This window comes from Neltuma alba, unplaced genomic scaffold (assembly GCF_004799145.2).
Source record: "Neltuma alba isolate B1F8T4 unplaced genomic scaffold, ASM479914v2 tig00013592_pilon, whole genome shotgun sequence".
In the NCBI taxonomy this organism is placed as follows: domain Eukaryota; kingdom Viridiplantae; phylum Streptophyta; class Magnoliopsida; order Fabales; family Fabaceae; genus Neltuma; species Neltuma alba.
In genome coordinates, this window is record NW_021637789.1 from 85,033 (window position 1) to 100,020 (window position 14,988).

At 38.7% G+C, this 14,988-nt stretch overlaps 2 protein-coding genes across 2 annotated transcripts; one reads left to right on the plus strand and one right to left on the minus strand.

The window, feature by feature from the left end:
• On the plus strand, positions 1-3,216 carry LOC114738445 (IQ domain-containing protein IQM3). The gene is made up of 9 exons (XM_028926501.1): positions 1-613; positions 704-812; positions 964-1,029; positions 1,144-1,232; positions 1,404-1,491; positions 1,597-1,743; positions 1,837-1,929; positions 2,050-2,151; positions 2,343-3,216. The coding sequence occupies exons 1-9, from the start codon at positions 141-143 to the stop codon at positions 2,850-2,852; spliced, it is 1,677 nt and encodes a 558-aa protein (XP_028782334.1). The 5' UTR covers positions 1-140; the 3' UTR covers positions 2,853-3,216.
• Positions 3,217-5,161: 1,945 nt separating this feature from the next.
• On the minus strand, positions 5,162-14,520 carry LOC114738449 (uncharacterized). The gene is made up of 15 exons (XM_028926506.1): positions 14,150-14,520; positions 12,597-12,723; positions 12,420-12,456; positions 11,845-11,942; positions 10,727-11,661; positions 10,191-10,316; positions 9,825-9,897; positions 9,479-9,524; positions 9,304-9,376; positions 8,638-8,703; positions 7,353-7,430; positions 7,093-7,265; positions 6,855-6,901; positions 5,739-5,994; positions 5,162-5,645 (listed from the first exon to the last, which is right to left on the minus strand). Exons 1-15 carry the CDS (start codon positions 14,518-14,520, stop codon positions 5,290-5,292), a joined length of 2,862 nt encoding a protein of 953 aa, XP_028782339.1. The 3' UTR covers positions 5,162-5,289.
• Positions 14,521-14,988: the final 468 nt, after the last annotated feature.

Sequence of the window (14,988 nt, forward strand, 5' to 3'; positions counted from 1 at the left end):
CTGACTTTCCCACCTCCCAAGCGCTCGCTCCCTTGCATGCACATAAATTCCACATACAGAGATATCCCTCTCGGATTTTGCTGTCTCCGGTGTTGGTTTCCGTGGAAAAACCAGAATCTGCTTCCTTGACCCAGTCCCTCATGGAAGTTCAAACCCACACCGTGTCCGGCTTTGACCTTCAGTCTAAGTCGCCATTCCCGTACTCCTTCAGCTCCATGGGCTCACCCACTTCCGACATTCATGCCGACGAATTCAAGCCCTCCGATATTCCCGATTCTTCATGTCCGATCATTCCGGTAACTGATAACTCTGAGCTTGAAGCCTCGCCTGTTGTTTCTCCGACGGTAGACGATCTTAAACCCGACCGCTTTGAAATGCCTTTCGCTCCCAATGGCGGGGAGGCTTCGCCGGTGCCTGACGGGAGAATAACGGCCGCCGACGGCGAAGACGGTTCGGGACAGGGAACTGGGTCCACTCAGATGTCGGCGGCGCCAAAGGCGCCGGCGGGCGCGTGTCCTCAGACGAGTGCCGTGGTGAAGTTGCAGAAGGTGTACAGGAGTTACCGCACCCGGCGTAGACTGGCAGATTCGGCTGTTGTTGCTGAGGAATTATGGTGGGTGCCCGGATACTATTTTCCTTGCGCTTTCTCTGTCTTTTTTATTTTATTATGCAAAAAGTTAAAACCGAGCTTATCATGGTGAAGGTGGCAAGCGATAGACTATGTTAGGCTCAATCAAAGCACGATTTCATTCTTCGATTCACCTGAAACTGCTGTATCACGGTGGAGTCGAGTTAGATTGAATGCTGCCAAGGTATGGTTGGAATCCTTCCTCTGGGATCTTTGGTTTTGGTCTAGTAGTTGTGGTTGCTGTTTGCAGGGTCGTTTTTGGCGATATGCTTGATTGTGATCAATCAGAAAACAATCTGAGTTTGATTCAAATCGATTTTGGACTGTTTGGGCAGGTGGGCAAGGGTTTGTCCAAAGACGCTAAGGCACAGAAGTTGGCCTTTCAGCATTGGATTGAAGCTGTAAGTACTGCTTTTCATCTCTTTCTCCGTTTTTTTTTTCCGAATTAGTATGTTCTTCAGGGATGCTTAAACCCCTGACTCTTATTTCTATTGGTATTGTACTTCTAATTGTAGATTGATCCACGCCATCGGTATGGACATAACTTGCATAAGTATTATGAGGAATGGTGCAAAACTGATGCTGGTCAACCATTCTTTTATTGGTGAGACTAGTTTACCCGAGCAAAAGACTGCTATTCCTTTTCTCTGTTTTCTTTTCTTTTGCCCCGGATGATGATTGAGGCTTGATGAGACAACTTAATTAGTGTTGAATTTTTCTTAGAGCGAATGGGGAGAGCCCACTGAAAAGCTCAAGTTTTGTCAACGTTCTGCAGGTTGGATATAGGAGGAGGGAAGAATTTTGATCACCCGGACTGTCCCCGTTCAAAGCTTCAAAAGCAATGCATTAAGTACCTTGGACCTGTATGTGATTCTTTAGAATGAACCCCCCCCCCCCCAAAAAAAAAAAAACAAGTGTTGATAGATTATATTGTTTGTCCTGAGTTTTTCTTTTTCTGGTTTCTTCAGCAAGAAAGAAAACACTATGAGTACATTGTGGAGGAGGGCAAGATCGTCCACAGTCCATCTGGAGATCTCCTTCATACGAAAAAAGATTCTGAAAATGCCAAGTGGATATTTGTAATGAGCACCTCTAAGAAACTTTATGCAGGCGAGGTAATGATTCAAGCTCAGTCATGTTTTCAAGTTTCCTATTTTCTTCCTTAGACGTCTTTCCAGAACCACTAACACATTTCGACATCCTTCCAGAAAAAGAAAGGATCATTCCACCATTCCAGTTTCCTAGCTGGAGGAGCTACATTAGCTGCTGGTAGGCTGGTTGCTGAGCATGGTATTCTTAAGGTAGAATAATCTTGTTCTATTAAACTAGTGTTGTAATCGAACCAGCCGTACGATGATCCTGATCCCACTTTATTGTGCTGAAACATAACTTTTGATTCTCTACGGCTTTCCCTTTCGCAGTCCATCTCTCCTTATAGTGGACATTACCGGCCAACAGATGACACTCTTGACAGTCTCCAATCGTATCTCAAGGAAAAAGGCGTCAACCTTGATGAAGTTGAGGTGATTGATTAGAATAAGGATCATTTTCTTTCCGTAATGCTTAATCCTAGTTTCTTAGATTACCAAATCTTGGTCGTAGTAGAACGCAATCCTCTGATTAGGACGAGGACATGGATGGCCTCTGCAGTTGACTTCATTATTCCGTACTTACTTTCCTTATTGATATTGACTAGTCTAATCCATGGTTCCAGATACACAAAGCAAATGAAGACTCAGATATGTATGAGGATGGAAAGCTTATAGAAGGAGCAACATCTGAAGCATCAAGCACGGCTGAAACACGAGAGCACGAAATTTCTGAGGAAACTGAAGAAGGAAAGGAAGAGAATCGACCGCAACCAGGAGGTGGTTATCAAAGGACTCTGTCTGGGGGCCTTCAGAGCCCAAGAGCCGAAGTGCCCGAGAAAGCTATATTGCAGAGAATCAATTCAAAGAAAGCTGCAAGATCCTACCAATTGGGGCACCAACTTTCTCTCAAATGGACAACAGGAGCTGGACCCAGGATTGGTTGTGTTGCAGATTATCCTACGGAGCTCAGGGTTCAGGCCTTGGAGATGCTCAACCTTTCTCCCAAATGTCCACCCACCCCTTCATCTTACAGGCGCATGGGGACGCTTCTATCACCACCGCCTCGTCCAACGCCTCGTAGCACTAGAGACAACGATGATGGAACTGCTAACAGTGGAACCACTAAAGACTAAAACGACCTTGGCGTTTATGCTGCTGCTCACATCGTAAATGCTTTACGTTTACCGCCTTTTGGTGGCAGGTGCTTTTGTTATAAATGTAGCAGATACCTATCCTTACATGTCACCTCAGCTTTTAATTATTTTGTAGCCTTGTCTAGTTGTTGTTATCTTCTCCATCCACGCTTGCCTCCACTAACGGCAATTCAACAAGGTATTAAATGTGATCGATCACCAACCAGTCAGGGGCGTGTGGGTGGAGGAAAAATTTTGTTCGTGCTTAATGTATTTGGGCTAGGGCCGAGATGATGTAAAATTCACTACACGTTGCCTGGTTGCACAAATCAAAATAGTGTTATGGAAAATTACAGTTGAGAATTGCGCGTCGACGTGGTGGCGGAAGAGGTTGAACCACTCGGCGTCAGCAGGGCGTGGGTGGTCTCACGGGTCCAAACTCAAAATGAAGGGACAGGAGCCACAAAAAGCCTTAAAGCCATGTGTAGTTGTTTCTGTTTTTCACAAAAACAAAGTTGCTTTTTGTGGTGTCTCCCTTTTGAGACATGGTGACGATTGCATTTCTAGCTGCGAATGGGGTTTGAAACACGAAAGCCTGCTTCCCAATAATTACATTTAATAAGCAAATAAATTAAAAATAATTACAAATAAATTAAAAATGGGGTTCGTTTCAAATTTTTCTATTAAACAAAATGTTCACATATTTTTCTAAAATAAAAACTATAAATAGTCATTGCATTATTATTATTAAATATTTTTAAACATAATACAAACTCTTTCAAAACAGAGTAATTCACATTGAAATTTTTCTTTTTAAAATTATATAAAATTCTTAATTTTAAAATCCACAGGAAAATCTAATAAAACAAATAAACAGCAACCGCGCATTTTTTTTGCCTCCTCAGCAGCGGTCGGAGATATTAACCGTTTGCTGTTTTTTTTTTTTGGGTGACAACTGTTTGTTGCTTTGGGTAGTCAGAGAGCCGGAATGGTTTTGAAGGGCATGGCGTAACCATGAGAAATATGCGGACCTGGCTCTCCTCCTTTTCTCTTACGGTACGCTGCCCTCCTCTACCCCAAAACTACATCGTTTTGGGGTAAAATGGGGACGCTGAACACCTTTTTTTCCCCTTTCCTTCAAAGATTATCTAGCCGCCTCAATTTTTTTTTTCAGTGATATCTAACATGTTAAAATAATTTATAGTACACTCAGAACTCTTTGAAATATTTTTCTAATACTATCCGGTATCTAATATCTTGTATCTAACAGTTTAAAATATTTTTTGAGTAACACTCAGTATTTAGCAACTGGCACTGTAAAATCTTATTTAGTAGCATCCAATATTCTAAAGGTGATTTTTTTAATGCATTTAAAATCTGAAATATTTTTTAGCAGTACCCGGTATCTTAAATAGTTTAAGATACTTTTTACTACTTAAAAATATTTATATTAAGAGTAAAACTGCACTAAAAATATAGTTTAACAGTTCCATTGAAAAAAAGATATCTTGTTACATTAAGTGCAGTAAAGATTATTTTAAGATATTAGATACGGTCAAAATAATACTTTAAACTATTAGATGCTTTTTTTTTTTTTGGGGGGGGGGGGGATGCCTGCGTCCCCATTTTACCTCAAAACGATTTAGTTTTGACTTTTGAGGATAAAGGACGGGAGCGGACGGAAAGCCAGTTTCGAATTATGCCCAGTCAAGCCTCTCCAGACATGGGAACAGATAAAAAGTCCTATTCACACCATTCATAAAGATAAAACGAATTTGACAAATACTTACAAATAATAACACACTTCTATAAAAAATTTATTTTAAATTTAATAATTTCAAAATTCTTTTTATGAAATTCTCTCAATTTAATACCGCCTTCTGTCTTTAATAAAAAAAATATAAGTTGTAGATGTCATATCAAGATTCAGAGGTGATATTTGAAATACAAAACATAGAACTAATGGTTAGTCGGTATTCTAAACCGAGGACTGTAACATCACCCGAGTTGGCAATGCATCCCGTGCCATCACAAGAGGGATAACGTCCGCTAGTGGTGTGGGGCCCACAAAAAAGGGTCATCAAAGTTGGAGCTTGCGTTTCATCAATACAGTATGAAAAGACCAAAGTGTCTACGAAATTAATATTTTTTTTAAAAATAACCTAAGTATCTTCATGGTTTTTTTTCCCCCAAAAAAAATTCCACCACAGTTTGCTGCCATTCCCTGATGGTTACACTTGTGTTTTTTTTTTTTAAGAAAAAAATCACTGGCAGATAAAATTCGATGGCATGCCATATTATACGCACCATTAAGTAACAGAAATTATTTCTCAATTAACGACAGGAGATGCACTGCACCAAATTAACCACAGAATGTAAAGAGCTATATACAGATGATGAAGGATATAATCATAATTTATATAAATGCCCTAAATACTCATCTCTTAGCGGCATATTTCTTATCAATATTAGACAAAACAATCTCCTGACAGCGAACAACTCCCCCTGCTCCTCCATAGCACAACCATCTCTCACTGCCCTTGTTCATGTTCCATCTCACTCTATGCACCGCTACTATTTTGGGAGGAAAGGCTTCAGCCACACTCCCTCCGCTCATTTCGTTGTCACCGCCTAGACCACCTCCACTCTCATCTTCTACACACACTAAAGCTTGGCTATCTACTGGTTTTTTCTTATTGCCACCACTTGATTTTAGTTTTTTGGGTCTGTCTGCAGTAGTCGGTGCTTCCACCGGAGCCAATTCCAAACCCGAATTGTCACCATCATAAAGTACTGAGACAAAATTTAAGAGCCCGTAGATAATTAGAGTGAAACTATACTAGCTAATCAATATTTGTATGCAACGAAAATTTGCCAGGGGCGTACCTAAAGCTTGAGAATCAGGATTAGAATGTGTCATCATCTGATTATTCGCACTTCCATTTGCATTTGACTCGTATAAAAATCCCCGGAAAGATGATGCAGCATGCCGACCCTTGTCAAAAGACTTCTTCAATGGGAAAGGGGCATTTGAAACAGGAGTGCTAACAGTGAGAGTTGATCCCTCCTCCCAGAATGACCCGCAAAGAAAGTGGGGGACTCGATTGCGGGCATGATCTGACTCCACTTCTTTAGCAGTAAGCTGAATACATGAAAGCAAAGCTCAGATGAAGAGAAAGACGAAGTTTTTTTTCCCCCCTCCTTTTTTGGGGGAAGGGGGGACCAAAAAAAGATTTGATTTTGGTTCCCCTCCTATTCCACACCAACAACTGCCATCATAATATTTCTTCCAGCCAAAATATAGTTACAGACGATTTATTGAAAGTCATGTAAAATTTTTGGCAAAATAAACAAATATAAGCTACTTGCAAGTCTATAACCAAGCCTCCCTTTTTTATTTACCAAGCATAGAGTAAAATTTAAGTTTATCCTGACTAAAAGCAAGAGCCAGATATGAGATACAAGAAGCGCCGATATTCAATATGGTTTATTGCAGCTTCAGTGCTATCTATTTACGTAAGATAGGCAGCTAGTTTTTCTCCCCCAACTAAATATCCACAAATACCAAAATCAACAAAGCGAGGAACGAGAAGCCAGTCACAGCAGACCAACTCCCTTGTCAGATTGAGTAGTTTGATCATAATAAATTCATATAAAATCTAGGGTTTAGGTGTATACAGCATCCCAAAATATTTTCTTGGATGTATTCAGCACCTTAAAGTATTTTTTTAGATGCGTCCAATACTATAAAGTATTTTTTGGTGCATTCAGCACCTCAAAGTTGTTTTTTTATGCGTCAACATCCAAAATATATTTTGGTGTATCAAGCACCAAGGCAAAAATACTTCAAAATACTAGATGCAAGTCCTGGATGCACTTGAGAAAATACTTCTGATGCTGAATATACCTCAACCCAATGAGAATGAATCACACACACAACATCATGAAAAGAAGCGATGGCGGTGATCACAGGTGGACTCTCTGGCATAATGTTCAACTTACCTGAAAACGGACGGCAGAACCATCTGCACTGCAATAAGCAGCCATACCTACAATTAAACAATGGCGGTACTCAGCTTTAAGAACAGGCTAATGTTTGCAAAATTTAGCTGAAATTATTAGACGTTGAGTGTTGTGGGCATTACTTTGCAACACACGATATTTCCCTAAACTGAAATTCTTCCACATGAGATGCAATACTGACGAAGTCACAAAAACAATGCGTAGTAAAATGTAGTACCTGTTATTCTTGATACATGAACACTCCAAATAGCAAAGGATGAACGAGTGGAGCTATGCAACCCAGGATGTTTTTTCCCACTTAATCTTTTACCACTCACGGGTAGGTCATTTGCAGCCTTGGCCAGGCTAAGGGTTCTCATTGTGCCATCTTCAAAAGTCATGATAATGCAACTACAAGCATATATAAACAAATTTAGTCTGAGATTACCGTAATAAAAGGACTGGATAGCATTTGATGCAGTTAGAAATATAAACTACCTCGGGTTTGACAGCCAATCCAGACTATAGATGATCCTTGGAACAGGATGGAGCTTCCGCAAAGGATAAAACGGATCACTGCAAACAGCACAAGTTTTGAGTGCTATAGGTATTACCACGATAAACAAGTTGAACAAACCCCAAGGCCAAGGGAATTTCATGGAAATGATGAAATATGAACATCTGTCCTTTAACCTTTTATGCCCAAGGAAACAGCAAAAATACTTTACCAGTTTGGACATATAACAATGTGATAAAACACTGCTTTTCTGGTTTAAATTTATGCAATTCCCACTTCATTGATAGAGAAGATTTTCAGAAAATAATGTCTTTGGAAATTTGTGTTTATTTCAAAACAATAGATGCTGCGCATAAAAGGAGGTAGGCCACAGGAGAACCAACCAATTAACTAAACCAAAGAAGTAAACTACAGGAACTAGAATGCAAAATGGAATAATAATACTGGAAGCAAATAAAGAAATGAAACCATTTGACTTCAACCTATTAACATGGCATGGGCTTGCTGGCCTAGCCCCAGCACTAATTCAGCCCAAAGGACTTGATCCCAGAGAAGCAAGGAAGAACAAAGAACGAATGGACAAAGGGTAGGACGTGGGAGTTGGAGGAGAGATGCTGTGATGGCCAAGCGGTTATGAAGAACCAAAGCATTGATGGAGTGTTAAAAATCAATTTTTGGAAGCGTTTTTGCAGGAGACTCGAGTCTCCCAAAAGCATGAGATTGTCTGTCATTATTCTTGTGCATTTTGCATCTGTTTGGTTACTGCTTTCTTTAGAGTCTGTGATATGGAAGGTTGATTGCCCTGTAGCTTATTCCTTGCATATCATGCCTACAGTATATTTCTGGTGTGTTCATACAAATATGAAGCAGAAAAGTTTCAGCTCTGGTTCCAGTCAGTTGCCTTCTGCGTCTAATTCTATTGGGCAATCTCGTCCATAATAAACTCAATCGCAAGGTTATGGAAAAGGTTAAAGGACTATAATTTCTACAAAGCAATTCAATTTTTTTCATTTCTAACAATAGGATACTGCCGCTGCTATCTTTTACATTTTGATGCATATCGTATGGCCTATTTTAGCAGCATCATTCAGTGCGATGAATGACATATAATGGGGAAATTTGAAAAATAATTCAACACTATTAAAAAACTATTTATTTAAGTGCACAGAAAGTATTCTAAGATATAATGCAATAAAACTATTTCAAGATTCTTTTGGTGAAGTAAAAAAACAAAACAGAACAATAAATTCAAGAAATCATACTTACCGTAGATCCCAAAACTTCAGGCCTTCATGCCCAGCAGTTAATATTATATTTGAACTCTCTGGATCACTGAAAAGTTATAACAAATTTTTTTTTAAACAAAAAAACTTCTCAACATTAGAAATGTAAAATATGAACAAGGACAAACAATACACAAATAGATTCTTTCTAACATCTGGCCTTTTTGCCAGCATAGTCAACTATTGGCTTATTTATTTGGAAAGAGGGGGACAAATAGAAGGCTTGCTTTGGACCATCCATAGCAATAAGAAGATATCCCCACAAAGAGACCCCTCAATTCAACAAACTATATTTTTAAAATTTTTAATAGAATGCAAAATAAGACACGATACTGTTACTGTCTAAGGAAATTTAAACCAAAAGGAGAAAATAAAGCTCCCCATAGATTTCAGAATACGTATTTGAGCAAATTCTTGGAGATTAGATTGTAGCTGGAGCATATCGTAAAGTGGAAAGAAAAGGGAGAGGGGGGGAGAGAGAAGAATCAAAAGTAGAAAAAAAGCTCACGCTCTATAAGAATTTAAGGGTTATTTTAAATTGAAAATACACCTTTTTTTCATTCAAATCCTCTAAAGCTAAGAGATAATAACAGTTGACTATATTGAGTGCAATTAACTAACACGTCTTGAAGTTTCAATCATCACTGACCCTTCAAATGGTGCCCATGCAACTGCTCTAATAGGAACTGTATCCCCAGCGAAACAAAGCAATGGCCTTGTATCTGCAGATGAACATAAAACAATCAGCAATGAAGCTTATCTGATGAACTTGCTTGTCAACCAGAACTCATCACAGCAAAACGAATCAAGGGTATGAATGTTACCGTCACATTTCAGTGAAGTGCTTCTTGAGAATTTCCATAAGGCAACCTAGATATAATTAAATTACATAGTTGTGATATACCGTTGAATGTAACAATACAATGGAGATCTACTTTATGCTTAACTGATCGATGATGCTGAATGAAAACATATTCCAGCAAGATGAGAAGAATCAAAATAAACTATTTGGAGGAAAAATTCCAGATGTTTTCTTATTATTCCCCAATCACATAAACCTTCAAGGACATATATATTTCCTAAATGTTAGGAAAGATGGGCATCTATTCAAAAAGAAGAAGCACAAATAACTCAAGGGCAGACAATTAATGTAAGGTGGATATATAATACCGTTCCATCGTGGCACCCAGCAAGCAAATAATCATGCGGTGGTGAAACAGACCATTCCACAGTCAATGGGATGCTGTCAGACAAAGCAATGGAGCAAATTTAACCACGTATGTAATGCCAAAAAATCATTTAAAAAACTGATGAATTAATCATAAAAGTTCAATAACAAGTAATGCTCAAGTATCATATATCACAAGATTGTTTTATTCATCAGCCAGGTGTTTATAAATTATTCACCTTTAACTTGTTTTATTGGTTTGTAACAAACAAAAATGAGTTTAAGTTCAGCTGATCCATGAGTTGGTCGCAAGAATTTTGGTTAAATGATCCCCTAATGAAAAGCAAGGAGCCAGTTTAACAGCAAACCTTTGTAAGCCACCACGCCTCAACATTGAACATTTAAATACAGGCTCCAATTTTATAAACCGTGGATCCGTGGCCTCTTCATGCTTATAAATTGCTCTTAATGCACAATGACTAGGAACCTCCCACCTGTATTTAAATGACAAGAATGAAGGCATAAGTGCATAACACTAATGTTAGAAACCAAATATTCCAATTCTCTCTTTTTACTAATTTCCCTTATGTTTCATTCAACATTTTGTCAGAAATTTTTAATTTTTAATACAGTACAAATCTATTATTCGAAACCGCATTGCCTTCAGCATAATCAAATATTAAACGTTACAAATCTAGCAATGATAGTCAGTACAAACAGATCTAAATTATCACGGTTTTTGCAGTTTCTAACTGTACAAAGAACATGAAAAAAAAGGATTGCTCATTCAAGTGATAGGAAGATAAATTGAAAAGATATCAAGGACACCACTATGAACAGTACAATGAGACCCAAACAAAAAGGTGATAGGCTTTCATTTCAAAATCTTAAGCAGACATCTTACACTTCAAGAGATCCATTGCCCAACAAGACAGCAAGATATCCCATTCTGTGCTTGCAAATGGAATCAGAAGCATTAGAAGGTCGCCACTTCACATCCCATGCTACCTTCCCATTATGTGCTAGGCATAACACAATTCTTGGCAAAGCAACATATTCTGGAACAGGACAAGTAACTCCACCGAGATGTGTTTCAGAGCTACAAGTCGGTCGGTTTGCATCATCCTCATGCTGTGACAACAGCAGGGGACTTTGTTCATGGTTAAACTTGCCTTCCCTACAATTAGATCTCAACCTACTTCTTCTAACGGGCTTTTCCAGCATAGGGGGGCATGCAGATACAGATTTGTTGGAACACTTGTCCATTGCATCAGAGTCCGGTTGCAAACTGTGTTCTTCACAATTGCTAGAAACTCCATCTACAAAACGAAATTCAGCAGAACTTTCAGGAAATTGAACAGCTACAGCCTCCACACATTGGTTCTCGTAATTCAGATCACTCACTGCCACTTTATTTGATTTCTTTCTAGGTCTTCCCCTACACTTCTTTACTTGTGTTAATTTGTCGTGTGTGACTCCACTCTTGGCAGGATCTTGTTTGCTCTTTTCAGCAGGAGGACATACCTCTTGAACATTCTCCCAAAGACCATCCGGCACAAGAGCTAGAGCACAGTGGGTCTCAGAATTCATATCAGTCCCTGCTACTTTAATTGGACTTTTTCTAGGTCTTCCCCTTGGCCTCTTCATTTGCGTTGAATTGTCATTTGTGGCTCCCTTGTTTTTAGGTCCTCTTTTACTCTTCTTTGACGGAGGACATACTTCTTTGTTGCTTTTGCTGCTATTTAAAACACACCATATTTGTACAAGACCTCTACCGGTGAGTGGGCTACCCACCTTGTGATAAGAAGCTCCAGGTGGGTGAGCAGCAACAGCAAGAAACTAAAACAAAGATCCGTAAAAATTGATCTCAGGTATTAGGTTTCGCAAAAGGAGAAGTCCATAATTTCATGTATTTCTTTCCCAATAAGTTGTATCAGAAGACCAAAGCTTGGAGTATTTCTTTACCACATAGTAATTAAAGGAAGATTTAAAAGATTGCAAAGAAAGATAGAAAGCATGTACCTCACATTTAACTGAACTATCAGGCGTCAAATGAATCTGTGGACACCAATCCAATGCCCACACAGAACCCCCAACATACAACAAAGAGTCTCTACGGCGACAAGACTAGAAGCGTTAAGCTAAATGAAATGATGACCGGTAACAGAATAATAGAGTAACTAACTACTTGGATAAAAGATAATCCTTCCAGTTCAAAATATAAGCATAAAATCTTTGAAAGGATTTTTTTTTTTTTTAAAGCATCAATTTGTATTTGTCTGATCATTTAATACATTTTTTTTCATTTTTACCCCTAATTAATTATATGTCTCCTCATCTCCTTTCTCCACTCATTCTCTTTCATCTCTTTTCCACTCGTCCTCTCTCCCACCTGCCCTCTCCATTAATAGGGACGTTTTAGGAAAATAAGTTACATTTTACATTTTTATTGTTTTTAACCTATTTTTTAATTGCATAATTTAGTCATTTGATGCTTAAATTTTGAACCGGATGGAATAATTAAAAATTAAAGAAAGTGTATGCTCTAACAGAATAGCAATGTGACCAAACAACAAGGTCAAAATCTAATTCATACCTTGATTCATGAGATTTGACATCCCTGAGTAGCCCCTCCTGCATATCATGTAAAACAAAAACACAGGATGCTAATAAATATTTGCAACACTACAGCTATAATGAAGACAAGTTGAAATCTAATTGAATCAGGAAATTTACGTAGCTAAGATCATCCTCAGGAAATCAAAAGGCAGCACCTCAGGAATGGCAGCAGATGAAAATTGAGGTAAGTTTATACAGTTGATTGCATCTTTTGCCTCAGGGCTTCCAAATCCACAAGCAAACCTAATGCTTCTAGGTTCATAGTGAAAATGTCTCCATTCTCTGTACATATATGTTTCACATTCTTTATGAAATAACAAAATCAACATTTCAAGAAATGAAAGCAATTAAGTGTATAACAGGAGGTGCATCCCTTCATCGCATATACAGGTGAAAGTAAAATGATACATATCCCTCTCTTAAACGACGTAATAGAGTCTTCTTTTTATTTTTTAAATAGGAGATGTACTTTGATAAAAGTAATCCATTTATTCAATCAAGTTGTGATACAGCTGCTGATATAGCGGTTGGTTTCAAGAAGACATATAAGAGGAAATTGAGGAAGCAACCAAGGGTAGATGAAGGGAAGCCCACTGGTCAAAACAATTGTCCTAGAGCTCCAGAAACTGAGGAGCAACTCTAATTGACAGCTAGCTACCTATCTTTTGGGTCTGAAACCTTGTAGGGGGTGTAGGACTACTTTTGGGGACGTATAAGGCTTGTAATGGAACGGCAATGCCCTTAGGACAGAATTGAGAAGAGAGTTGGTGAGGGAGAGACCTGGCCTCTCGAATGCCATGGGAGTGTCACTAAGCTAGCTGTGGTTATTTCTTTTTTTCTGTGTAATCCTGTGTTGTAGAAGCTGTCATCGTTGTTGTGAGTCTATTTTGGGATTAGAGGGAAATAGGGCTTTGGCTTGAATCATTGAAGCTTGTTGTATCTTTGATTCAGTTCTTGAATATTAATATCAAAGCCTCAGGATTTTCCCATTTATTGTTCGCACTGTTACATATTTTGGCTGGTTATTTCTGGTTTACTCAGTAATTGCAGCAGGGTCACAACAAGTTGCAATTGCGATCAGTTTAGAACCAGAATTAGCAAGCAATGCGTGACTATTATCTTTTTTTTTTTTGGGGGGGGGGGGAACAAGCTGTAACTGTGCAGAAGGTTTAGACGAACTAAGGCAACCCATGCTTCCCTAATGTAAGAGATGCAGCTAGAAGACGCTCCAGGAATTGAGCTGACTGAGCTCTAAATTGTCAGTGTGTATGAAACTGCGGAGGAAAAAATTCATAAACAAAGATGAAGGCTAGAAAATATGATCCATAGCACAGTTGTTTTTTTAACATAGCTCGGGTTGCACCACATCTTGGTGCAGCTAGAGAAGGGGCAAGGAAGGAATTTAATATTAAAAAGAGAGAGGACTAATATTGGTTAGCTCATTCACAACTTTCCTACAGGAAGTCAAGAAATGATAAGGTAATGCATAACTAGAGTTCGCGTGCACCAAGTATGCAGAATTTGGGAATACGGACACATGACAAAACTAAAGCAATTATAACAATCTCTAGACGAGATAAATGAACCAGCAACTACGACATTTATGTCTCAAGCTCAGAGACAAAACATTACAGCTACTGCAACTCTGCAAGACAAGTAAACAAATAAAACAAACTATTTAAAACACACAAACACACACACGGTTTACCTCAAGAAAGTGACAGAGGCAGAAAGTCTCTGCATCTCACTCTGCTCCAAATAAGAATCCGCTTCTTCACCACAAAGCTCATCAATCATGCCCATGGCTTGGAAGAAATTATCCACTGAATAATCAAAAAATGACGTGCTAACCCTAGGGTCACATCTATCATTATGAATTCTTGCTGAATCCTCTGTCTGCGCATCAACTGAGTTACCCTTCTCATCACGAATTTTTTCTGAATCCTCTGCCTGCGCATCAACTGAGTTACCCTTCTTATTGAATGCTCTTTGGGCTTTCCTCTTCAAGGACTTCTTCCTTTTGCAACCAAATTGTTGAGCAAGAGATGGCTCTGGAAGCTCCTCATTTGGCTCTATCATTATTAGAATTTTTTTCCCTTTTTGGCAAACTATTTTAATGTTGGAACCTACACCAGGAAACAAAGAGATGTGGGCTAGAGGGATGGAAAGAGCAGCGATGGGGGGCCAAAAGAAATACCCAGAAACCAAACTAGGACAGAGCCACTGAAAGTTGAATAACTTAGGGGTTTAAACCAGTTCGAAAAAGACGTTAACCCGCGGAACGGAATGCGTCAATACGAGCGCAGAAGAATCAACGAGGGAGATGCAAGCAAAGAAAAAGATTTGGTTGCGTAGAACTGTAGAAGAGGGTGAAATTGGGCCCAAATTAATTTTGATGGAAACAAAAATAAATATAAATATGGAAATGGATATAAAAACGAGATTTTAGAAATCACATATATTTTTTTAATTAAAATATATATTTTAACTGTCTAAATACTAAACTAACTTTAAAAAAAACAAAAAAGAAAACCCCGGCACTGCTCT

Coding starts and splice junctions, on each gene's coding strand:
- LOC114738445 (XM_028926501.1), top strand. CDS start 141: ATGGAAGTTCAAACCCACACCGTGTCCGGCTTTGACCTTCAGTCTAAG. Junction 1,233..1,403: donor GGTCAACCATTCTTTTATTG/GTGAGACTAGTT, acceptor AACGTTCTGCAG/GTTGGATATAGGAGGAGGGA. Junction 2,152..2,342: donor TCAACCTTGATGAAGTTGAG/GTGATTGATTAG, acceptor CCATGGTTCCAG/ATACACAAAGCAAATGAAGA.
- LOC114738449 (XM_028926506.1), bottom strand. CDS start 14,520: ATGATAGAGCCAAATGAGGAGCTTCCAGAGCCATCTCTTGCTCAACAA. Junction 9,377..9,478: donor CACTTCACTGAAATGTGACG/GTAACATTCATA, acceptor GTTCATCTGCAG/ATACAAGGCCATTGCTTTGT. Junction 6,902..7,092: donor TCATGTATCAAGAATAACAG/GTACTACATTTT, acceptor GTTTAATTGTAG/GTATGGCTGCTTATTGCAGT.